The sequence below is a fragment of the Apis cerana genome, linkage group LG1 (genome assembly GCF_029169275.1).
Source record: "Apis cerana isolate GH-2021 linkage group LG1, AcerK_1.0, whole genome shotgun sequence".
NCBI classification, from domain to species: domain Eukaryota; kingdom Metazoa; phylum Arthropoda; class Insecta; order Hymenoptera; family Apidae; genus Apis; species Apis cerana.
In genome coordinates, this window is record NC_083852.1 from 16,219,411 (window position 1) to 16,244,005 (window position 24,595).

A 24,595-nucleotide genomic window follows, 5' to 3' on the forward strand; every position below is an offset into this window, starting at 1 on the left:
TTCGAGCCGTTCCACGTTGGGGGAATTCGATTTGACATTTATCGATGGAATTTCTATCCCTTACTTTTTATCATTTGTCTATTGCAAGCATTAGGAATATTGAAAAATAGAATCGTATATTATGTCATACATTGACGTCCCATTGTTCAGAAATCGATCGATCCATCTAAAAATTAACAATATTCGATTAAGATAACGTTGCATCGATACATTCCACGACGAAATTTCTCATCCACTATATCCAATTATCCGCTTCCCCGCATCGATCAATCCCCGAAAGAAGATCTGCTGCGACCTAACTCAAAAAGCATTTTTTCGTCGTGTCGCTCCGCTCCATCGTGTCTCTTCTCGCTCAGCAACGCCGGGTATCGTTCAACTCCGCTCCGATAAAGGGGATGCTCGCGGGTCGAAGCAGGTCGGGAGAAAGAAGGGTGGAAATTGAGAAAGAGACGGGTTTCACTACCACGTAGCCAACGATCAACAATTGCACGACGTTCAGTTGGAGAAGGTAGGCGTCGTCTCGTGGCGACGTAACACGGGGTGGGGGGTTGGAGCTTTGGCCAGGCGTCAACCGACGCGAAGGGGCGCGCGCAGGCGCCGCGACGAGCGTCGTCGGCGAAGCGCCGCGTCAAACGTGCCGGCTATAGGTTAAATCCTCCCGCTCCTCGTTTTTGTTGTTTTTCCGCCGTTGCCTCCTGATCCCGCCTTCAAAAGTGCCAACGGACCAATCGGTGGCCCGTGCTCGCGGGTCGAGGCACCACTTCCAGCCACCAACGACGTCGACCTCCCGTGATACGGGACGATCGAGCCGAGCTAACCGTCGATCTCTCGCCGGGAGACGCCAACCTCGAGACGTCATCCGTCGTCGTTTCTCTGACGCGGTTCCATCAGTTTCCAAGAACCGATCCAAGGACCCCGAAATCGGTTGTCGGTGGAGCTCGGGGGTTCGTCGTGTTCTCGTCACTTTCGTCGTTTTCGTGCATTGGTGAAGTTGAAGGGACGGAGATGATGGGTGACTTATTTAATATCAGTGCGAGAAGTTCGTAATACTTTTGAGCGAGTTCTTTTTTTTTTTTGTTTTGAATGAAAGAAGTTGGAACAGTTAAAATTGTTGGTGTGCACGAGTGCGAAGAAGGGTGAAGAAGAAGAAGAAGAATTAATTAGGTGAGGAGGATTTGATGTTTTTTTTTTATGTAATTGGATATCGAAGAGTGAGTTTGATGACGTATCGGCAAGTTTTGTGTTGGAATGGCGATTATTTTATTTTGATAATTGCGGTATAATAACATCTGCGTGCTGTATAATATGTTCCAGTATATTGTCTTTTGTTTAACGAGGAATGTTGGTCGATACATCATGAACGGAGCAACGTCGGTCACGACTTCGGAGGAACATCAGCATCAACATCAGCAACCGCAAAACGATCCATCTCAGGAACATCCGAGAAGTCCTGCCAGTCCTTTGAGTATTCGACACGGTGAGTTAATATCGATTTATCCATGGAAACGTGTTTGAATTGAATTCAGAATGAATATATTAAATTCGTCAGGAACTGTACCGGTAAGAGAAACATAACTGAGCAAACATTCCTCCTGCTGTTTAGCAATCGAGATAAAAATAGATTGGTTTTCAAATATTTTGATAATTTTTAATCTTTCTTGTTTTCTTTCGTTTTTGAAATCATCCTAATGATAGTTTCATCAATTTCATCGAACAATCTATTATATTAAAATCGATTTCACACAAGGTGTCATGTCTTCTTTAATCTTTCAATGTAACGATAAAATGCAAAACTGTTATTTCAGATGTCGGACATGAATTCACTTCCGCGAATGAAATAAAACAATGGTAACATTCGTTTCAGGAGGAGCAAATATTGTTTCTCAAAATTATTTGACATTACAACAATTGTCGATACTTGTTGCCTTTAAATCATCGTTCAACGTGCACTGGATTTCTCGTGCATTTTTTTTTTATAAATGAACAACTACATTAATAGCAAGGTACACGTATAAATCAACTCTCGACGTATTTTTATGCGAATCGTAGTTCTAGGGTGGCAAGTGGAAAAAGAGGGGTGCTACGTGGCCAACGAAATTATGCCATTAGTGTAATCAGATTTTGAGTGACCCGAAGAATTTAATACCGCATGATTTTTCTACGCGTTAAACGACAAAAGAAGAATCATAGTTTATTATTATTTTTTGAATGTTAAAAATATTTCTTTACACCAACAGCAGGATTTTTTAATTAATTTAATGGATTTAAAAATTATTTATTATAATGGAAATCTTTCTTGCTTTGGTCAGTTTCAGTCAGTTTCCACGAATGTACAAGTGGTTACGTGATGTATGTTGAATATAAATATAAAAACGCATTGAGAACAGAAGAAACTGAACAAATATATTTTCAGTTATACAATATAATGAAGAAGTTTTAATCTCTTAAGTTAACTAGTCACTTAGCTATTCACTTCTCTTAAAAATCTTCTCTTAATTAACACATTTTGCGCGATATGTCTGATCTATGATATTTACTTAAAATTCTGTTAAAATTCTCATAACCATCTTATCGATTTAAATTATGCTTCAGAAAATTTACTCATTATTACAAGAATTAATAATTTCATTTTTATTTAATTTCAAATAAAACATTAACTTTATATTATAAACATTTCTCTATAAGTATTAATAGATTAATATATCTATCATGGATTTAGTAATGTTCATTATAAATTTTCCTTGCAATTTTCCTTAAAAAAAAACATTTTCTATATAAATTCCTTTCAAATTCGGTTCACAACGCGATACTTACTTTTATTATACCTAATATTACATTTACATCATCGATGTAATAATAAAATATCTAAAATACTATGCCACGATCAAAATTACTAAAAAAAGAAAAGAAATTTTCATAATTTTCACTCGCCACCAATACATCGAAATCAACTCGAACAGATGTTCAAAATCGCGAATCGTTTCCATGCGAGACACCAACTCAGACAATTCCGGTGTCCTCCCTAATGCGGTAACAATTAGTCGAGATTGGAGCCGAGGGTGCGAAGGTGGAGGGTGACCAAAGTGGTCGCCGATAGTTACGAAACCCCTTTTTTTTCCCCCTCCCCCCTGAGCTTCTCTCGGCCAACGTCCCCTTGGCTGGTCGTCATTCCACGCGTACCCCACCCCTGCACCTCGATGATCCCATAATACGGGGGCGCAGGTGGCGCCTTGCCATCCGCCAACATTGATATGCTAATGAAATTTGACGCCCCTGCTTTCGTTGCACACACGCGCACTCTCTGCGATTCGCACGGCCACCATACGGGCGCATATAATAATTTTTCTTCTCTCCTTTAACCCCTGGCGGCCGCGTTCTCGCGTGCCTCCGCCGAGATTCGATTACTTTAATGGCGTAACCTTGTCGCGTATCGAGAAAGATCTCTGGGAAAATTTGGCGACCGGATGCGTTGGGCGAAGAGGAAGAAATGTTTCGTTTTGCGGAGGATTATAGTGAGCCTTAGAAGTTGTTTGGGGAAGAGTGAAATCAGTCTTTGGGGAAGAGGCGGAGGATGGTATTGTGACGGAGGATTTATTGGGGAAAATTAGATTGATAAAGTGGGAGAGCAGCGGGTCTTTGGTTATTCTTGAGAGCGGTGGATGACAAATTCTAGGAAGGTTTAATCAACCCTTTTGATGTCGATACGTGAGCAAAATTTTAAATATGTAACAATGTAATTTTAACGAATTTTGTAATTAAATTACGCGCGTATATACGTAATTAATTTAAAAATGGACGAATCGTGTCGATCGTCTTTCGAGGACAGATTTCATACATCGTAATTCGCGTCTCTCTGTACGGGCACGTTGGGATTAGAGTGTTAACGAGATCGAAAAGCCGACACGCTTAGGAAGTTACGTGAGTCGCATTAATAAGATCGTTTCGAGTTCATCCCCCGTAACGACGAAACGATACGATTGAATTCTTGCCGGTGAAGCCGGATCACGCGTGCCAGCCAACGATTCAAACGTGCTCCACGGCTTTGATCGTTGATTACGATTACAGATAGATAAGTATCTCTTGAATTTAATGTTATAATTCCATCGTGGGACGGCCAATTCGCTCTTTGGATTCATGTAGCCATAAATATCGAATCTTTTCTTTCCGTTGATAATCCTTCCTTTAAATAGCACTTTTTTAACTTTGTCAAAAAATAATTTTTCCACAAATTTATATACGATTCATTCCCTAATACTTATTGTTGTATATGTTATTAAAAAATAAAGACAAGATATATATAAATAATCTCACTACGATAAGTTAAAAAATATTATACCAAAAATCGATCTCAAATATATACTCAACTATTTTTTCCCCTCCATCCAAGACAAAAAGCAATCGTAGAAACTTAATTCTATTCATCAAACGAATAAGTGTAAGCACCAATTACAATCTATCATCGGGGTAGTTCGAGCCGAAAACGATTTCAAGTAATACTCGGCGGACTTAGGGCACGATTAAATTATTTTAAAACGGGGTTAGATACGGGGACCCTAACCTGATATCGACTTGTTGTCGATTCGCATGGTAATTCGAACGGATCCTATTTGACCCCGCGGCATTAACGAGACCGGAACGAGTTTTCGATCGGTGCATCCGACAAATACGATTCCGGGGAGATCTCGCGCCTCGTCGAGGGCGGTGGCGTGACTAATAAACTCGAGTGGAGAGGCGAAATCACATTTCGTTGATCACGCAGATGTTCTACGATCTCTTTGCATTTCCATCTTCCAATTAATATCGTTAACGCGACACCGAGGTGACGGTGAAATTTCCTATCTATAGGAAACACGTTTGGATCTTTGTTTCATTGCGATCGTGCCCGTGGATTGGAAATCTTCTTTATTCGTTCAGACAAATAAAGGGATAAACATGGATTAAATGAAAGAGAATGAGAGATGAATAATTATTGAATATTTATTTGACACGATTCGATGTCTCGTTTACATTGATTTGATAAACATTAAGCGATTTTCTCCACGACAGAATCGTCCCATCTTTCTTCCGAGCGTATAAATATTTATATCGTGGTTTTTAAGAACTCGTTTCTCCATGTAAATACTGTTTGCCTTTGCGATCCATTCGGTAAGCCTTAAGGGATGCAGGAGAAAGGAACTATAAGTCTCGTGGGGACGGAAAGCACAGTCGATCGGAGCGGAGATTCTTACCGAAAAAGATTGCCGTTCAAAAATATAAAATTAGAGGAAAAATATGGTAAAAAGAATAAAGTGAACAAGATGAATCGATTTCGAAAAATTACTTACGCATCACTAAAAGGGTTAATCTTGTGAAGTATTGACAACAGCTTTATCATCGTCTATTTAATCGGCCACAAATCTTCGTGATCCTTTCTGAAGAACCGTAAAGTTTGCGCATAACTTACGAGCATGTACTCATTTTATGTAAGTACACATTTGCGGATCCATTCTTATCGATCAAGGGTGGACGGTGGAGTTGGTGACATGAACGCACGAAAGAGATTTTCGGGATTAGGCGAACTTCTATCTGCCATCTGATCGAATCGAGCCAAATTTGATCGTGGAAAAATTATCTCGTAAAAACGATCAACAAACAAAAAAGGAAAGGAAATCGACACGATGATCCATGCAATGATTCTCCGTACAATTTTGCAAATGGGATTTTCTCACAGAAAGAAACCTAACCGTGGAACCATTTGTTTCCAGATTCGGGCGAGAGCAGCGTAATCTCCCCAGGATTACCAGAACGATACAGTCCTCTTGGGGCGACAGGATCGACCTCGAGTCACGATCCTTACGCCTCGAGGTCTGTCCAAGAATGTCCTGTTCCTCTTTGCAGAGGAATACCGACTGATTTCCCCCTCGCAAGGTCGCCCTATTTAACCGCCCTTGGTAACGGCCATCCTCATCTGTTGGGCCAAGTTCAGCAACAACAGCAGCAGCAGCAACAACAACAGCAACAACAACAGCAATTGCAACCGCAACATGGCAGTAAACCACCGCGAAGTCTCGGTTTGATATGCGTGGTCTGCGGCGATACCAGCTCCGGCAAACATTACGGAATTCTCGCTTGCAACGGATGTAGTGGATTCTTCAAACGAAGCGTCAGGCGGAAGTTGATATACAGGTAAGTTATACGAAAGATTTATTTATGTTTCGCGTTTCTTAATTTTTTTATGCATTTTCGTTGAATGAAATTAAGAATGAAATCGAAAGACACTTTTTTCTTGTCCATTATCCGAAATGATAATTATTAATTACGAGAGTAGATATACGCAGTATTGCATTGTTATACATAGGATTATAATTGTTATTTGTTATTTAGATTTTGGTATTTTAATTTATGAATATTTTAACGATAGCTTTTTTATTCTGAATCATTGTATTGAAATTCTATTAAATTCTATACCAACTACTAATATTAAATTTTATATCAAAATAACCTTAATCTTATATTTATTTTTATACATATTTTCAATATTTTACAATACAAATCAATTCTCTACTGCGTAAAATCACAACATTGACAAATTACGTATCTCGTTTATGTCAGAATAGAAAAACGACACATCTTAGAAATCTAATCCAACCAAGCCATAATCATTTCTTCGCGAAATAGCCTTACGAGGGAGGGAAATCTCGGATCTTCAATCAGATAGAAATTAGCGAGCGGATCTTCTTACGGCGTTTAATGTCAAACTGGGCAGCCAGTGGCGCCATGTGGTCCAAGTCGAGTGGGCTCATCGTAATACCGGGCAACAATGCGGAACGGCATAATGTTGAACCCTGGAGGACCTATCCACCTAACCCTATGTATACGGCATACTATTACCATCCCCTGGGAACGGCCATCCATCTCCATCGGATCCCTCTCAGCCCGGAATCGCTGTCTGATACGCTCGATCCGTTTTACACGGGGCCACGTACTCTCGAGCCAACGGGCTGTCGGACCCCTGTGCGTGCATCCCTTTGACTACGTATACGTGACTATCGATAACAGGCGGCCATAGGTGTGCACGTTAAGCCTGTCGAAGAGATACACGATCCCCGGGATGCTCGATATACAAACTATTAACCCCGTCGATGCTCGAAAAATAAATGCTACGTCCGCTTTGAGCGCGTGATCGGATTGCAAATTGTCTCGAGTGACGAATATGAAGTCTTGTTGGGGAATACGCTGAGATTTTTTAGTTTCTTTTGAGTCGAAGAGTTTGAAGAGGAACTTTGACTTTTTTTCATTTAAATATGTGTGTAATTTTTGAATGATTTTTGTTTCATAAATAATTCGTTCGTTGTTAAAAGTATCGTAAGGATTATCTTTGTGTTACATGGTCACAGTGTGAAAATGGATCGAAGATCGACACCATTCGAGGCACGTGTCTTCCCGGTTGAACGTCTCGTGTCCCGTTACACCGGCTTTTTATTCTTCACTATCAATTCCTATCGAATGGCCGTAACGTGGTAAAGAGTGAAGAGGCTTCGCACAGATAACCAATTATTCGTAGAGGGGGGCGCAGACCGCGACAGATGCGTCTCGACGTGATGCACCGCGCAACGACCATAATCGTCAGATTAAAATCCAACTTCACGGATCGGTTAAATGCAATTAAGAAGATCGAGCATGATCCAGATTGCATGGAAAATTCGCGCCAACTCCCATTGGGCCACACTTGAATTTTGCGTGCAATGGGTCAATTGTTCCTCTCCTCTGCTCGATAAATAAATGTGTTTTTTTAATCGAAGGATTTAGTAGCGGACTTCCATTCACAGCAGAGCGTCGTTCAATATAAAACTTGCAGTGTTGAGCGACAAAACGAGAATAAATAAAAGATTGACAATCTCAGTAAAATTCAATTTTTAAGAGATTGATCATTTTAAATTATCAGTCACTATCAATCTATAAAATCTCTCTCTTTCTTTCGATCTTCAAAACAAACCACACTATCCATTCTTGATCCAATTTCCTTCATCTTCCAACTACTCATTGGTCCCAATCTCACCAGTCTCCATCCTTCCACCTCTCGCAGAGAGTTAATTCATCGAATCATCCGTAGCCGCGATCTTCGTATGCGATAACAGGCAGCACATGTTTCCGGTAACTCGATGAGCCAAACAATGCCGGCCAGCGAAAGAATAGAGAGATGCGTAAATAAATGTATGATGTGGTTCTGAAGGGTGAATGCCGTGGAGGGTGATGTATCCCCCCGTGTTGCTTGGGCGGTGCGGAGGCTCGGTAGGGTGTGAACGCAAATCAATTTGCGAGAGGAACCCCGCTGGCAGGGCAGCACGCAGCCACCCTTCGTGCCCTTCGTGTACCACCGCCTCGGGACAAGATAGTTCCAGGACTGTGGCGTCCTTTCGTCGCACCGTTGGGATCGAGCCGCCTCCTTGTGAGTGACGTTAGTTAAAATCGCGCTAACAGACCGGCAATCGATCGAGAGATGATTATCGAGCCATTACACTAACGTGTGTCTTTTTCTAATCTGATGACAGTCCACATGGTGGGAACTTCTGTAGGAAGATTTGACTCTCGTTTGTTCCTTTGAAATTAATAAAAAGAGTTTCTTTTTCTTTTGATTCAAAAGGAATGGTAGTAAAAATGTTAAAGATAAGTGTACGATTAAACTATAAATTCAGAAGGAAATATAGATTTTTCGATGTATCATATATATGTGGAATCGTTATAGCATTATTCTTCCAGAAATTAAACAAATTTTGAACCATTGTAACTTCAAAGATAATGATTTTCAAGCAATGAGCGAAAGATCATTGGAAGAACTGAATCTTTTTTATTTATACGATACGATTTATTTATTTATTTATATCTCGACAATCGATTGAGATATCGAAGTGAATCGAAAAATGATTTCAATAGTATAGTGTCTTCTCTCTGTTCTGAATGAGTTTTGATGGATTTCGCATGAAAATTTCAAGTTTCACTTTACAATGATCTATCTATCCTAATGTAAATTTATTTTGTAAATATCCGCGTTAAATTCACGTTATGTAAAAAAGCAAAGAAAAAGAAAACAGAAAGTAGTTGAGTGAGGAAGCAAGCTTTAAAAAAAAAAAAAATACTATGGGATTGGATAAAATTAAGAGGGATAAGAAGAAGGTTACGTGACTCCGAGCGAGGTCTTTACGTTAGTCAGCTCGAAAGAATAACAGGGTTAGCCGAACAATGAAAGTAATCGAATTTAACGCCATCTCCTGAGTGCGCAGCCAGGATTTCCGGCAAGTGCGCTCGAAATTTGTCCTCTTTTCGGAAGGGACATCAAGTTACGGTCGTCGATGAAACATCGTCGTCAAGGATCGATCGATTTCGACAACTGAAAGACATTTCTCTATGATGATGAATTTTTCCATATTATTGAATCTAATAATTAAAGGTGTTTCAAAAATAAATAATTTATGAAATAAAACATTGTATTTATTTAGAATTTTTTAAAATAAAATATTTGGAAAAATTTTATTTTCAGATGTCAAGCCGGTACTGGAAGATGTGTCGTGGACAAAGCTCATCGAAACCAGTGTCAAGCGTGCCGTTTGAAGAAATGTATGCAGATGGGGATGAATAAAGACGGTGAGTAATTGAATTACAAATTTTTAACGAATACATGTTTTTTTTATCGTAAAAATTACCGTATGTCTTTTATTTTCTTTATTTTAATTTTTATTCGTCATTGTGTATTAATTTAGAAACGGCAAAACTTCAGAATTGATTTTTAGATTAAAAAAAAAAAAAGGAAAAATTCTGCAAACAACAATTAAGCTTTTTAACTTAAATCCCGCTTGAAAGAAATTCGTTCTAAATGCAAAAAATCTTTTCTTTTTCTTCTTTTTTGTTACGTTTTAAAGAACATATCTCTTCCACTCTATGGATGCCGTATGGTGAGAATAAAACAACTACTTTCCTCTTAATCGATCTTCACAAATTAATTAAATTATACAATTTCAGAATTTTGCAAAACAATTTACCATGATCGATCGCATCGAATTTTTCTCGACTCAAATACAATTCTCGAAGAGAAGAAAGAATATCGTTCTTTAAAAATCGTAAAACAGAGAATGACTTTCCCGAACCGCCAGTTATCGATACATTAGATTACCCGTTTCCACAGGTAAACCGGTATTGTGGGAATCAATCAACCCCCGCGTTTCCCCTTCGAAACGCGGAATTCGAACGAATTCCTTTATGCTCGCGACATAAATAACTGGATAAGGAAGAAGCGATTGACGAGGGGTTGGTCTGGTTTGGCGGCACCGTTCGATTCAACTCTTAATGCCTTTCACCCAACGAACAGACGCACCTGCCACGGCAAAAGAGCATTTCTCCCCCTTTTTCCATCGTTCTTCCCGTTGTCTTCTTCTTTCTTTTCCTTTTTTTTTTCTTCTCCCTTTTTCTTCTCCCCGCGGAAACACGTCCCGGGGCACGCCAACCAACTTTCTTATTGCCGAACTTGAACGTCGTAAGAAGAAATACTTCCAATTGGATCCCGGTTCCCTTGGCGACCGGAACGGCGACGTTTCTATGGAACGTCGATCGTTTCCACGGGAAATTAGATTGGCCAGCGTCGAGAGTTACGCGACGGAGACAAAGATATTGCTGAAACTTTGGCGATTACGATCGTGCGCTGATATTTTTCCCGAGGTAGTTGATTCGTAGGTTTGATTAATATCGAGGATATTTTCAAAGTGCTTGCTTCCTCGTTGTTAAGCGATGTTTCTGTTCGAGTGTAACTGAGAGTAGATGGATTTTACTCTGGAAATCATTGTGAATAAGATTAATTTTAAACTTTGGTGATGATTATATTAATCGTTCGATTTAATACTGAAAGGAATCAATAAGGTATCCTTATTTTCTTTCCCTTCTCTAAAAGTGTAAATAATTTAAACTTTTACTTGAACTCTTCATTCCTTTCAAAAACAGTATACAATACGAAGATATCTCATCAAAATTCCCAAAATTCTTACGATCACGAATTACTGTTAATAGTCCAACGAGTCTTATAGCCACAGAATCTATCCTGAAATCATTAGAATTTCTACAGTGCAATCGTTGGATGAAATTCGCGTATGCAAAACGATCTTCCAGAAAACAAGCTCAGGATCCTCGTTACGCACGATAATCGTCCGATGAAAATCGCGTGTGCAGAGCGGTCAAACACGCCGCACGCGCGTGCAGAGCGGTGCGGTTCGCCACGAAAGGCGTCGTAAACACCGCGGTCGTTAGCGACGGTCGCGTGGCCGTCGCCTAGCCCCGAAGGGTTAATTGGGAGAAATAAACGTATGCAACGTGCAGGCGGATCAGCGTGCTCAAAAATCCGCGCCCTTTCTCGCTCCCGTGAATATACACGCGTGTTATCCCGGCGAGGAATCCCGGGCGGAGGTTAAAAGAAGAGGCGAGGCGCAAATTGTGTCATAACGGCGGCCGAGAAAGAAAGGGAGAGAGGATATGCGGAAGAAGCAAAGTGAAAAAGGGAGGCAGACCTCCCACGGTGAGCTTCACGCAAATGAGAGTGAAACGATCTGTAAAAGGGCGTTTATCTCTCCTCGTGTGAAACGATTGCACGTCGGAGACGTCGATGCGATGGAAAGGGTTCGGTCTTTATTTATCGAACGAGAAGAATTAACGATTATAATTTAAGGAGAATTACGGTCGATTAATGGAATGAATGGAATGATCGTTTGATTTTTGATTATTCGAACGAGATAGATGATTGGTGACGTTATCGAGCGGATCGATGAAGATATTTAATTATTCTTTAAGCTTTAAGCGAGAGAAGATTCGTACATTCGCAAGTTGAGAATTATAAGTTCGGAGAATGTAAACTTGAAAACGTTTGATTAAACTTTTCCAATTTCGATTTGGATCACTGTATCGTTATTTAATCGTGCAAATAATATTTTCGCTTCCTTCCCCCAAGTTGAAGCTCACGCTCCCCTTAAACGTTCGTCGCGCCAAGATCCCTGGTTGTGCATCGAAAAAAGAAAATCAAGGCAACTTTACGTAAAAAAAGGAAGACGATGAGAAGGAAAAAGAGGCGCAAAAGGGAGTAGTGGGGTGTGTGAAAATAAGCGGACTGAAGAGTTAAAAAGACAAAAGGGAAAGCGCGGCGTGTTACACGCGCGGACAAGAAAAATTTCCCGGGGATGCGACCGGCGGAAGGGCGTTTATCTTTTCCGCCGGCAGGGTAAACGGGAGAAAAAGTGAGAGAGCGAGAGGGCAGTAGCAAGGGAAGAAAGCTTGGAAAAAAAAAGGGAAGAGAGACAGAGAGGCGGATGCAAAAAGGCTTGACGAAGTAGGAGGATCCTATTAAGCCGCTCAGCAGGCAGCACGACGCGTAGGTAAAACGAGCCGCGGCACGCTTTTTATCATTACGAAATTACTGTGCACCCGTGCCACGTTAAAAGGGGAAGGGTTGAAGAAAAAAAAGAAAGATATTCAGCTCGCTGTTATACGCCACTAAGGGTCCTAATCGCTATTAACATGTGCTCGGTGTCACAAATCTTCTCTCTGGAGAGCGGAAGTAAATGAAACTGCATTGTCTTTGCAAGAATCGAAGATAACTACTATATTTTGCGCTTTTAAGAAAGATTTATATATTGTGTGGAGAAAGTCACGAGTTTTTTTCTTTTAAGAAGCGAAGATAATGAAAATATTTTTGTAAAATCTTTTAATTAAATATACATTGCGTTAGAAAGTCATGAGACTTTTTTCTTGAGAAAATGAATGAAATAGCAATGTATTTATACAAAATTTTGAGATGGTGATGATTATATTTTTTGCTGTTAAGAAAGATTTTTAGAAATGAAAGAGATAAAGTATGTATAAGCATGTAATTTTTTAAATCAAAAGATACCGTTATAAATAAGCGAAAGACGTTTCTCGTTTAATGTTATCTATATTAAAAATATAATATCGGTATTACCTTGTTGATTTGTCGTCTGACAAATTTCAAAAAGACGAATTTTTTATTTTTCACAACTGTATAAATATTTTATGATTCTTATCAGACAATATTAACAAAAGGAGGAAAGAAAATTTAAGATAGAATTATTTATACGTCAGAATTTCAAGATTAAATTTTTGAATTTAATAATTTTTACATTTTTATTCATCTTCTAGTATTTTCTAGCCTAAAAAAGAATTAAAATTCATCTCTACACCGAAACGCCCTAAAAATTCCAAGCAACCTCATCTTCATTTCGTTCCCCCAATATAATCATCTCCAAAGCTCAGAACGCCAACATTAAACAAAGTCTCTCTCTTCTTTCCTTTATAATTCCTCCTATTAATTCGATCCCCAAAGAAAATTCACGTCAGCGAAAAGACGAAAAGGGAATGTTATATTCCATTTTCTCCATGGTGCATGAAATTATTCCAAAGATGGATGCCAGCCAAAAAGTTATCGAACGACAATATATATATATATACTTATATAGGAACAATAAACGTAGCTGATTTCTACACGTCTGTTAAATTCACGCTTGTCAGTCGCAGGCCGCTGTCGTGATATAACGCGTTACGTGAATTTGACGAGAGGGTGGTGGCCAATCGTTTGTTCCCCGATTAATCTCAACAAGACTCTACAGCTCCACTAATATTTCAATAACTAAGAAGATCCAAAGGAAGGAGGATATTCCGTGTAACGAAATACATGGTCAATTATATATCGTTTGGTTGCTCCTCCTATTTTTCCATTATGAAATTCTATAAATTGTCTCATTTTTAGATCCAGTTAAATATACTTCGTCGATTCTATCACTAATACATTGTTATATTGAGGATTTGAGTTACATAAAATGCTGGAAATAGAATGAAAGAATGTTTGAATTTGCGTGATAATGAATAACGAAGATGATGTATCAAGTTTCGAAAGAATGTTGGAACAATAATTTTATAATTGCTATTCTATTGTTTTTTTAATGCGAAACGAGAGACAAAGAATCCCCCTCTTAGAAATAAAAAGAAAAATAATATCGATTCCTTGTCAATTTGCAAGATTAATAATCTCGAACGATCGTTTTCTTCCAGGTTGATCGAAACAATTAATCGGCGTGTAGTTTATCGCGCTGTTGTGCGCAAATTCCAAAAGACATTACATTCGATAGCACTGACTAAAGCGCGCACGAGGCAATACACGGGGGCGTGTAATTAATTCGTAGCTGCAATTAACGCCTGCTATCGACGTTACATCGAAGGTGTGCGCTTCTGTTTCAGCGGTACAGAATGAACGGCAACCCAGAAACACTGCCACCATTAGACCAGAGGCTCTCGTCGAGATGGATCAGGAACGAGCGCTTCGAGAAGCAGCGGTCGCCGTTGGTGTCTTTGGGTGAGTCATTTTACTTTTATTTCTCATCTTTGAAATTGTTAATGACAGCTTTATTTGTCAAAATGTTTCAAAACAATTTCTGAATCGTTATCTCGATTATTATTATTCGAAGAGATATATTAAAAATCCATCTAAAAATAAGACAAAGATTAGTAAATAATTATTAATTTTTAAAAACATTTTTAAAACTATAGATATATAGATGAACGATCAAAAATAAGTAGTTACGCTCAATGATCAATTCTCCAACAGCCTGTAATTCATAAAAAAAATTGAAAATTCTTCTTGCAAAAACACAAAAAATAATCGTGTTTATTAAGAAGATCCTTGCTCCACTTCTTCGAACAACGCTCAAGATTCATTTCACGCGTTGGATCCCACTTAAGCGCGTATTTAGGTGACGCAAAGACGCGATGAATCGTCGAGCGGATCCAGGTGGTCAGTTGAGGGGAGGATTAAAGGTAACGTTGAGAGGGTTTTCGCGATCGATAATCGTCGATTCATCGGGAGCAACAACGATAAGAGCAAGAGAGTGGACGACGTTGTTGGCACGTTTGATCTTCTGCTGGAGAGCAGCATACTTTTCGCCGTCGTGAGCAAGCGCGCTCGCAACACGCCACGCCGAGCGTGATCTATCATGAAAAATTACCTTTGACTAGTAGCCCGTGGCTGACCGTTTTTCAGGTAACCGAGTACTCAGGTTGGAACTAATGGAAAATCCATAGAGTGCCAAGGGGTGAACGTTAAAAGCGACAGCGAGCGTGCTCGGCGTCGATACCCGGAGCTTTCTGGAAATTACGCCTTCTTTTCTCCGCGTGCAGGCTTTCACACGAATGCCCGAGTTTACCGTTATCGCTTTTTATCCTTGATTTAATCTTTGTTTTTTTTTTATCAATGATTCCATTTCTTTCGTGTGTATTTAATCCTTTATTTTTTGATGGTTACTTTGTGATTACATTAAATCGTTGACAAATTAAATATGCTTGAGACGAAATTTATAATTTATAATTATCAGGCCGTTCGAATCTTTTGAGATATATATAAAATAATAATCGACTCGACTACATTTAGCTGAACGAATGAAAAGTTTTATCATGTGTACAATTTAAAAAAAGAAAAAGAAAGAAAAAGGATATTTCTATCACTGTCCTGAGAGAATTTGGATTAAATTATCTCGATAAATTATATTAGCTACGTATTTGTAATAAATACGTAAAGTACCAGTGGCAACGTACAATAGTTTCTAACAAAATGTCTCGTGCAATTTAACGAGACGTTTCATCCTTTCTTATCCATGATTATTTCCGGATCGATTATTGAAATTGCATAAGCCCGATCGGGCTTTATTCGTATATTAACCTTCTATCATTGTGTTGGAAGCCTGGCTCACGTATCGGAGAAAATTTCATGGAAAGGAGAACGAGAACAAGAGGAATAACATCGATGCTATAGCTACTCGGACGAAATAAACTTCCATACAAACTAATTATACTACACACGTGTTTCACGAACGAAGTGATGCTCATTGAGAAGGATGAAAGCTGTTTATTCCATTTACAATTACGAAGCTAAGAAAAACCGTGGCGATTACAAAACGATCCCAACGCGACTTCTCGCGTTATATATTAACGATATATTTTCAATTGCATAGAAACCATCGTCGAACTTGCTTCAATTCGACGCTTATTAATCCATGCAATTCGAAGAGCGAACCACGACGCTTCAATTTTCTCGAAATTTTCTTCTTCCAAAACGTTTCTTTCGATATTTTCTCTTTTTTTTTTATTTATCTACTGTATTTCTTAATTTCGTTTCCCAGCAATCAATCGCAGCTTCAGCTTATAAGATATTTCAATGAATCAGGGTCAACGTACGACGCACTGAATACTTGTTCCTTTTCTTCGTTCCGTGTATTTATCTACCTATATTATTTCTATAAAAAGCTACGCGCTTGTACACCTTACAAACCTCGTCCCTGAATCTTCAGCTACTCCCAATTTACTAATCGATATGAGTGCAAAAGTCAAGCACAGCGTTCCCTTGAATTATCTGAGCGAACAGCGCCCTGGCCCTAGCTCTGGGAGACAACGAGTCCTTCTCGTGAAGCAAGACCCTTTGCAAAGTGGGCGAACCGATATCCGGACTGTCCCCTATATTTCTCTCCAGATGCAACGTGGAAATCGGTGGCAAAGCGGATCTCATGTCGCTCTCCGACTTGGCAAACTTCTTGATAGGCTCCGTGTACCGGATCGAATCGTCGTCGTCGATGATGAATCCTCGCCTCAGATTCTCCGATTTCGTCTCCCTGATCACAGAGGCGACCCGTCTCTTTATGTCCGCCCTCACAATGGCAGCCTCGGTACTCTCCCTTCTATTAGTATTCGGATTTTTCGTCATGTTGTCCAACATGTTCAGCAATCTATCAAAGGAACTGCAAATCTCCTCCAAAGACTGCTGACTGAGCAATAGATATCCGCTCGTTTCCCGCTCCTTCTCTTCCAGAGCGTTCTCCAGCTCTGTCAGATTGCCTTTCATCGCGTTCAACTGCTCCTCGGCGGCTTCGCGTCTTCCTCGCTCGTCCGCTAGCATTATACCGCTACGTCTAGCCTCTTCGATCAGCCGATCGTGTTCAGCCTTCGCTTCGCTCAATTGGAACTGGATCTTCTGAATCTTAGTGGAATTCTCCATTTCTTCGTCTTCCACTTGCACGCCAACGTCGATTTTTATGACTTCCAGATTCTTCGACGAAGACCTGTCGGTGTCAGCCTGAATACTGTCCACGTAGGATGGAACGTTATTCTGGCCCTCCCCCATCACAGGCTGTATGTGAGACTGTAGATCCAGATGAAGCGAGATTTTCGACTTGGGCTGACCGTTTTGGACGATGTGCTGTTGCTCCTGTTGCTGAAGTTGTCTAGTAGTCTTGTACGGTGGAACGTGAGGTCTCATCTTCGTTTTCCTCGCGTTACTTTGATTAATCATTCTCCTAGCTGCATACGGCCCTTTGTTGTACTCGGTGCTGCGCGGCCTGATCGGAGGTTTCCTGTGATCCTCGTTCTCGTTCCTGTTTCCACTCCCTGCCGACACCACTCTTCGATCGTGCTGCGGCAAACCCAACCACCTATACTCGGTCTTCGAGTCACCGTTGTTCTCCTCCAGCCTCTTGATCACCTCGTTCACCAACGCCTCGTTCAGGTTCACGTTCTGCCTCACGTCCAGGATGCTCAGAGTAGTGTTGTGGTCCAGCAGTTCGAGAAGATCCTTACCGATCTTGTCGGTCAATCCGCACCGTTGCAGATCCAACGCCTTCAACCAAAGACTATCCCTCACCGCCTCGATCAGCTCCATTATGGCCGCGTCGCCGAGTTGAGGATTATCGTTCAACGTCAAACGACGTAATCCGGGCATAGCCTCGAGATTCGGTTCCTGATATCTGAGCGACTGTTTCCAAGTGTCGTGATAAAGTAACAGCTTCTGTCTGCACAAGGCGGCCGCTAGAGCCGGGCCGCATTTGCACGTCAAGTCGCAGTAACTGAGGTTCAACGATCTGACACTCGGAACATCCGCCACCGTACGACACAACACCTCGCAAGAACTATCACCGATGTAACAACGCTGCAGAGACAAATAATGAAGGGTGTGCGTGTGGGACAAACCCACGCACAGAACGGCCAAACAATCTGGCGGAAATGGAATTCCTTCCAGCTCCAAATTGGTGAGAACCGGGGAATTTCTGACGCATTGAGCTACGCTATGGGACAGCCATTCCAGAAGATATCGAGACAAGACGACAGGTGCTTTGCCCATCGTTCTGGCCTTGTCTTCCGAATTGATCTCCTCCAAAGGTTTGCGACATTGATACCTGCTGCGAACGCTGATCGATCGTAGGCTACGATCGAGAGACAGAGAATTTAATATGGGACCCCAATCGTCCATTTTTACACGGTCGGTGGTGAAGTCTAGACTATGGGGAAGTGTCACGCAGATGACCGGCAGAGGTCGCAGACGTTGCTGTTTGCACAGTTCCATGTAACAATTGGCGAAATTTCTGCTGTTCGGAATCGCCATCTTGGATGATGACACGGAAGTCGATGCATTGATCTTGCCCTCAGGGGCGGTCTTCGTGGTAGGTGACAGGATGGCGGCGGTCTTTTCGTTCAGAGATTTTGTTTTCTGCGTGAAAAATTAAGATTTGCGAAGATCAGATTTCGATCTTTGGAAAGATAAAAATAAGAATTAAAAAATTATTTGCAATTGAATTTCTTCCATTCGATGATTTCTTTTTCATATGAGATAATGCAAAGTTGGATAATGTATAGTGACATTTTTCATTTTATTGACAATGGAATTGATGAAATTATTTTTTTTTTAATCAATTATTGAAATATTCTCGTATAGGAAGAGAAATTATTATAATTCTTTCGTTGTTTCTAATTAAAAAGATACGGTATCGAGATTAAATCGATTTAAACGATTAATTTGATGAAATATTAGGAACGTTTGAATGAATTCGCGTGAAGAACACCTTTTACGATAATATTTATAGAAAGAAAAGGATGGATATAAATGCACCTTTGTTCTTGCTGCTTTGTTGATACATTAACCGCAATTTTATCACACACCGTCATCTGCAATCTCTCAATTTTTCCGACCGTCTGGACGTGAAATCGGTTCCGAATTTTTCAACAACGAATTCGTTCGCACAAGATGCAAATCGCGTTCGCTTTTCTCGTACAGGGCGACCTATATTCGCCCACCTACCTACCCGAATTCGGCGAAACGAAATTTCTTCGCGGCATACGCTGAAAGTATGCAAACAAAACTCGCGAGCGAACAAATTAAAGTTGCTGCGAATCGTTCGTATAATCAATTTTGCTTTACATATCGACTTTAATATCGCTTTATACGAATTCGAGATTAACGATGAGTTTTCATTACGCGTTATAAAATTGATTAAAATTCAAAATATACAAAATATATAAAATATATATATAAATTCGTGAAAGATAAATCTGGAGGAAAGAATGAAAATTATTTTGATAGAAAATATTTATTGAATATTATTATTATTTTATAGAGAAGATAATTCGATGAAAATTATAATTATAATTATAATTATAATTCTCTGAAATATAATGTTTCAGACCACCTGTGTCTTTGGCCATGGCGAGATACACGACACCACTGCCTTTACCCACCGTTGCCCCGACGACAAATTCGACGAACCCTCCGACACCACCTCGACAGGATAACGAAGATGGTATTCATTTATTTCATCAATAATCTTTATTAATTTCTATGAAACGAGTTTTTCAACATTTATATAGAATCCTATTTAGAATTGTTCACCAGTGTCTTCTTTTCTTTAACAATTCCTTTTTTCTTATTTCGCGTGTATGAAATTATATTCTTTTCGATAACGATTTTGAATATTTTCGCAACAGGAAATGCATCCGAGGATAGTATAGACGTAACGAACGAGGAACCATTGACACCCCAAAGGAGCGGTTGCACGCAAATTCCGCCTGTGATCCCCTCGTTGTACTCGCCTGCAAGTGCTGAAACGGTCTACGAAACCAGTGCTAGATTACTCTTCATGGCTGTAAAGTGGGCCAAGAATCTTCCGTCTTTCGCGAGTTTGCCTTTCAGGGATCAGGTATAGATAGAGCAAACTCTTTTTCTCCTGTTTCAAATATTGTTTCTCAGAAAATGATAGATCGTGAAATCTACGAGAAAAGATTATTCTATCTTTTTTCCATTCCTCAATGAAATTATTCATTTCTAGAAAGTAAAAATCTAAGAAATTTATTGATTCATCTTGTCCGTTATAGGTGATACTACTAGAAGAGGCCTGGTCAGAGCTTTTCCTTCTGAACGCAGTGCAGTGGTGCCTTCCACTTGAATCATCGCCCCTATTCAACTCCGCAGAATTGACTGCCTTGACATTATCGCCGCATCCTCATCCCCATTCCGGAATCCATATGCAAACCACGACGGGTAAACCGAGTCAGGTGGCAGCGGATGTGAGGCATTTGCACGATACCTTGCAGAGATATAAGGCTGTCATGGTTGATCCTGCTGAATTCGCCTGTATGAAAGCTATAGTACTATTTCGACCAGGTTCGTGCTCTGATTAATTGTAATAATATCGCTATTTTTTCTTAATATTATCAGAAAGTTTTATCAATGTTATGTCATTAAAATAAACGTATATTTTATGAAATTGTAAATAAGTCTGTATCTTCGAAAATGCAATTGCAGAGACCCGTGGTTTAAAGGATTCGAGTCAGATAGAAAATCTGCAGGATCAAGCCCAAGTGATGTTGGGCCAACACGCCAGAGCGCAGCAACCAGGTAGTCCGGCAAGATTCGGCAGGTTATTGCTGTTGCTTCCATTGCTGAGGACAGTGCCTGCCTCCAGGGTGGAATTGATATATTTTCACAGAACAATCGGCAACACTCCAATGGAGAAAGTCTTGTGCGACATGTATAAAAATTAAAAAAAAAAAGGAGATTCTCATCAAAGATAAGTGGAATTCTAACGACTTATAACATAAGATCGATCCTGTAACATATTTCACATTTTTCGCATTCGAACGAATGCCTTTGAATATAAAAATTCGATAATCTAGTCATCTGCAAAGTGAATCTACCGCAGATGCCTGATCGAAATTCCTTTGTAATATCGTCTCTTTAAGTGTGATATAAAAAAAAAAAAAGCACGAAAGACTTTTCCTCGCGAAAGTATATATACTGACGTATTTAGGTGCAGCGTAGGCGTTGGAAGTACAGTTTTAACGGCAGATTATTAAAAAAAAAAAAAAAAAGACTAGAAAGTATAAATAAAAGCAATCGAGCAACCGACCAAATAGTCGAGAATGATCGATCGAAGGTGATAGTTTACACGAAAGCCTTGGCCTAAGGATGAAGCCCCAAATATGAATTGAATTTGCGACCTAGTGATTTTTTTTTATTAGATCCCCAAGGTCGAGTAACGATAGATCCTTCGAGAAAGGTGAACGAATCGACGAATAACAGTATTTAATTTAATGATTCAACGGTATCTAAGTGAAACGAAGGATACTCTGTTCCGACGTGAAGATATAAATATATATATAAATATATATATATATACATATTTATTTATCATAGAGATGTTTATCGAACATTAGGTTCGACGTGTTGACCAAATCATTTTTTAATTCTTCGATTTTAAGTAATCAATTTTATACGAATCATCGGGTTAAAAAAGAAACACTGAAATAAAAAATTTTCGTTTAATTTATTCGTTTAATTTTTATATGTATATATATCGGTTTCTTTTCTTCTCTTTTTATTTATACTTTCTGAGAAATATGTAAGATAAGAATTTTGAATATACGAGTAAACTGATACGAACTTTCGGACAGTTGTAAAAAGATACACTTGTCTGTGCTTTTCTTGTATATTTCGTGTTGTGATACTATTTGTTGTAAAAATCTAGATACTGAGTCACGTGACATATATTGTAACGATTACGTAATCACTTGTAATAAAAGTACACATGCGTAAGAATCATCGAAACGTCGAATTAATGACCCTCCTTGATAAAATATTTAGAAAATAAATTTCTTTAACGAAATAAAAAAAAAATATTGCTACTCTACGACATCTCGTATTTTCAATAAATCTATAAAAAAATTTCAACACTTCGATACTGTGTTCTATCAAGATAGAATGAAAAATCTTTGTAATTTTCCTTTATAAAATAAATCAAAAACATTATCGTTACAATAATATTTATTTAATTTGTCTACTTCAAAAAAATATTCGATACTCCACGAAGCTTGACACTGCCAACAAAATACCCTTAATTCCACTAATCTCAACAGACACGCGGTCTCGGCCCCACGACGAAAATCAAAGATCCCACCATCCCGAACTACTTTAATTTCTGTTTATTTAACAGAGGGTCGAATCGAAATTTGACGCTAACCCCCGAGTTACGGTGGTTGTTGCATAAACGTACATATTTATTTATCACCGTATAATCCCTGACTTTCCCTCGAGGGTTTTGCCACATGGCAGTTTGACGGTCCCCAACGGAATTACCCCCACAGCCGCTTATAAATTACATCGTGGCTCGAGCAAGGTTTAAGGGCCTGCTTAAGTTGTCAAAGCAATCGGAGAGTTAAACGCCCCGGCACGGAGGGAGAAGGAGGGGTGAGACTTACCCTTAATACTTTTTCGATCGTTTCCTCGAATCGTTTCCTCATCTGGGGAATCACTACCCGATATTTATTCGATTATAGCCGCCTTTGTACGATTCTCAAATATGCGTGAATATACGCGTTTTTCTAATTACATGGGGCGCGTATGGAATTATTGGTAAGAAGATTAATTAATCGAATGATTAAAGTAAGTCCTTGATTCTTTCAGGAGTGAATTTTTTCCCCCAATTACGAAAATTAAATAATCATAATTTCACGTCACATCTTAAATTTGATAAGCCAAGCGGAAAAAATCGCTGTTCAATTTGGAATAAAAATATACGATGTTGCGAAGTGAAATTTTTATCGTGAGAACGAGTGGAGAAAGAACGATGCTAAATGGTACTCACAGATACTCTGAAATTGTTTCAGAATTCAATTCCGTCCGGTCCATATCCGGGGATCGATTCCTAAAACACGCGTTTGCTTCGTGACGCCGCCAACTTTCAAGTCGAGCGTCCTCACGCTACGGCACGTAACGAATTTCGATATCTCGGTTCGAGAGCGCAGAGAGAAAGGGGTTGAAAAACCGGCAGGGTTATGCCTGTGAGAGCATTCGGAGGAGAAATGGCTGGTCATGGTATTGACTCGCTTTTGCGGATGCAGGGGCGGAGTTTTCGACCTCTCTCCCTTCCTTCTTCCACCTTCACCCTTTATATATATATATTTATACGTGTATCACTCTTCATCCCGCTTTCTTTTTCCTTCTTCGACTCGCTTCCCTCCCTATAAATATACTCTCCGCCTCATACCCTCAATCTCTTTTCTCCTTTCCTCCACGATATCCTCTCTTCGACGAACCAACCTTCCTCTTTTCCTTTTCCATCTATTCCCAAGCTACTCCCCCTCACCTCTTTTTATCCCCCTTCTTCTTTATCTACGTATAATATATCCGTCTCATTCTCAATTTCTCTTATGAAACAGAGAGAGTGTATGAAACAGAGGCTCCTTCTCCGTCTCTCTCTCTCTCTTTCTCCCTCTCTCATCCCCACCGAGCGGAACGTTGGGGTCGAAAGGGGATGACTCGTCGCACAGGGCTGTCAAACTCCCTCCCACGCAACGACAAAACTCCCGTTGAAGGGTGACCCAGCAATGGCGGCGGGACTTGTTGTATTTCGCTTTCGAGGTGAGCTCCATTCCCTTCTACCTTCTCGATTCCCCGTGCCAACCCCTCCAGGGTCCAGGAGACGAGGAGGAGGGAGGAAATGAAACTGAGCGAGCCGAAGTGAGGCGGAGAGCGAGTGACTCGAGTCGACGGGAACGAGATGGAGGAGTCGAAAGTGGCGGTGTGCGACGAGGAAAGGCGGAGGAGGGTGGTGTGGAGTAGAGGAAGAAAGAGATTTGCGGCGGAAACGGGATAAAGCGAGAGTCCATATCGCTCGGAAACAGCAACCTCCATTTATTTTATTACATTATCATACCAACTAGGCGCTCGATAAGTGGGGCTTTAAAGCGACGGTTCTCAAATCGTTCCTCGTTTCCTGAACTTTGGAATTTCGCCGCACTCCTAAGTCGGATGGATCCTCCGTCGAAAAAAGATGGATCGAAAGTTAATGGAACTTTTTCTCGGGGAAAACTTTTGAAAACAATGAATGGAAGTTATATATTTTTTAATTAATTTGTATATCTACGGTATATTATAATGTATTGTATTATAAATAAATGTATGTATATAAATATAAATAAATGTAAATATATAATATAAATATATTTATTGGTGAATTTATTTTTCATCCTTTCCTTCCTTATTTCTTCCTTATTTATATATCATTGATTTTCTCTTCGAAATATTGTTTAGATATCTGAGTATGATATATTTATTTATTAAGTTTAATATTGGCAACTTTTTTACTATAGTGAATTATACAATATTTTGTTAATATTATTTGTTTAAATTTCTTTCAGAAATTAGAAAATTGAAATCTAGTGACAAATTTTAAAAAACAAAATTTAAATAGAACATAAGATA

At 39.6% G+C, this 24,595-nt stretch overlaps 2 protein-coding genes across 3 annotated transcripts; one reads left to right on the forward strand and one right to left on the reverse strand.

Moving 5' to 3' along the window:
• Positions 1–132: 132 nt before the first annotated feature.
• On the forward strand, positions 133–22,155 carry LOC107994258 (photoreceptor-specific nuclear receptor-like). 2 transcript variants are annotated; one of them, XM_062077172.1, is made up of 9 exons: positions 133–1,164; positions 1,338–1,477; positions 5,745–6,165; positions 9,518–9,621; positions 14,263–14,377; positions 19,522–19,637; positions 19,822–20,033; positions 20,209–20,497; positions 20,639–22,155. In XM_062077172.1, the coding sequence occupies exons 2-9, from the start codon at positions 1,357–1,359 to the stop codon at positions 20,875–20,877; spliced, it is 1,617 nt and encodes a 538-aa protein (XP_061933156.1). In that variant the 5' UTR covers positions 133–1,164; positions 1,338–1,356; the 3' UTR covers positions 20,878–22,155. The 2 variants fall into 2 exon arrangements, with proteins under 2 accessions (XP_061933156.1, XP_016906549.1); XM_017051060.3 differs by having other exon boundaries at positions 135–1,164; positions 1,315–1,477.
• Positions 14,596–24,330, reverse strand: LOC107994257 (centrosomal protein of 78 kDa-like). Its single transcript, XM_062077017.1, has 2 exons — positions 22,977–24,330; positions 14,596–18,550 (listed from the first exon to the last, which is right to left on the reverse strand). Exon 2 carries the CDS (start codon positions 18,443–18,445, stop codon positions 16,379–16,381), a length of 2,067 nt encoding a protein of 688 aa, XP_061933001.1. The 5' UTR covers positions 18,446–18,550; positions 22,977–24,330; the 3' UTR covers positions 14,596–16,378.
• Positions 24,331–24,595: the final 265 nt, after the last annotated feature.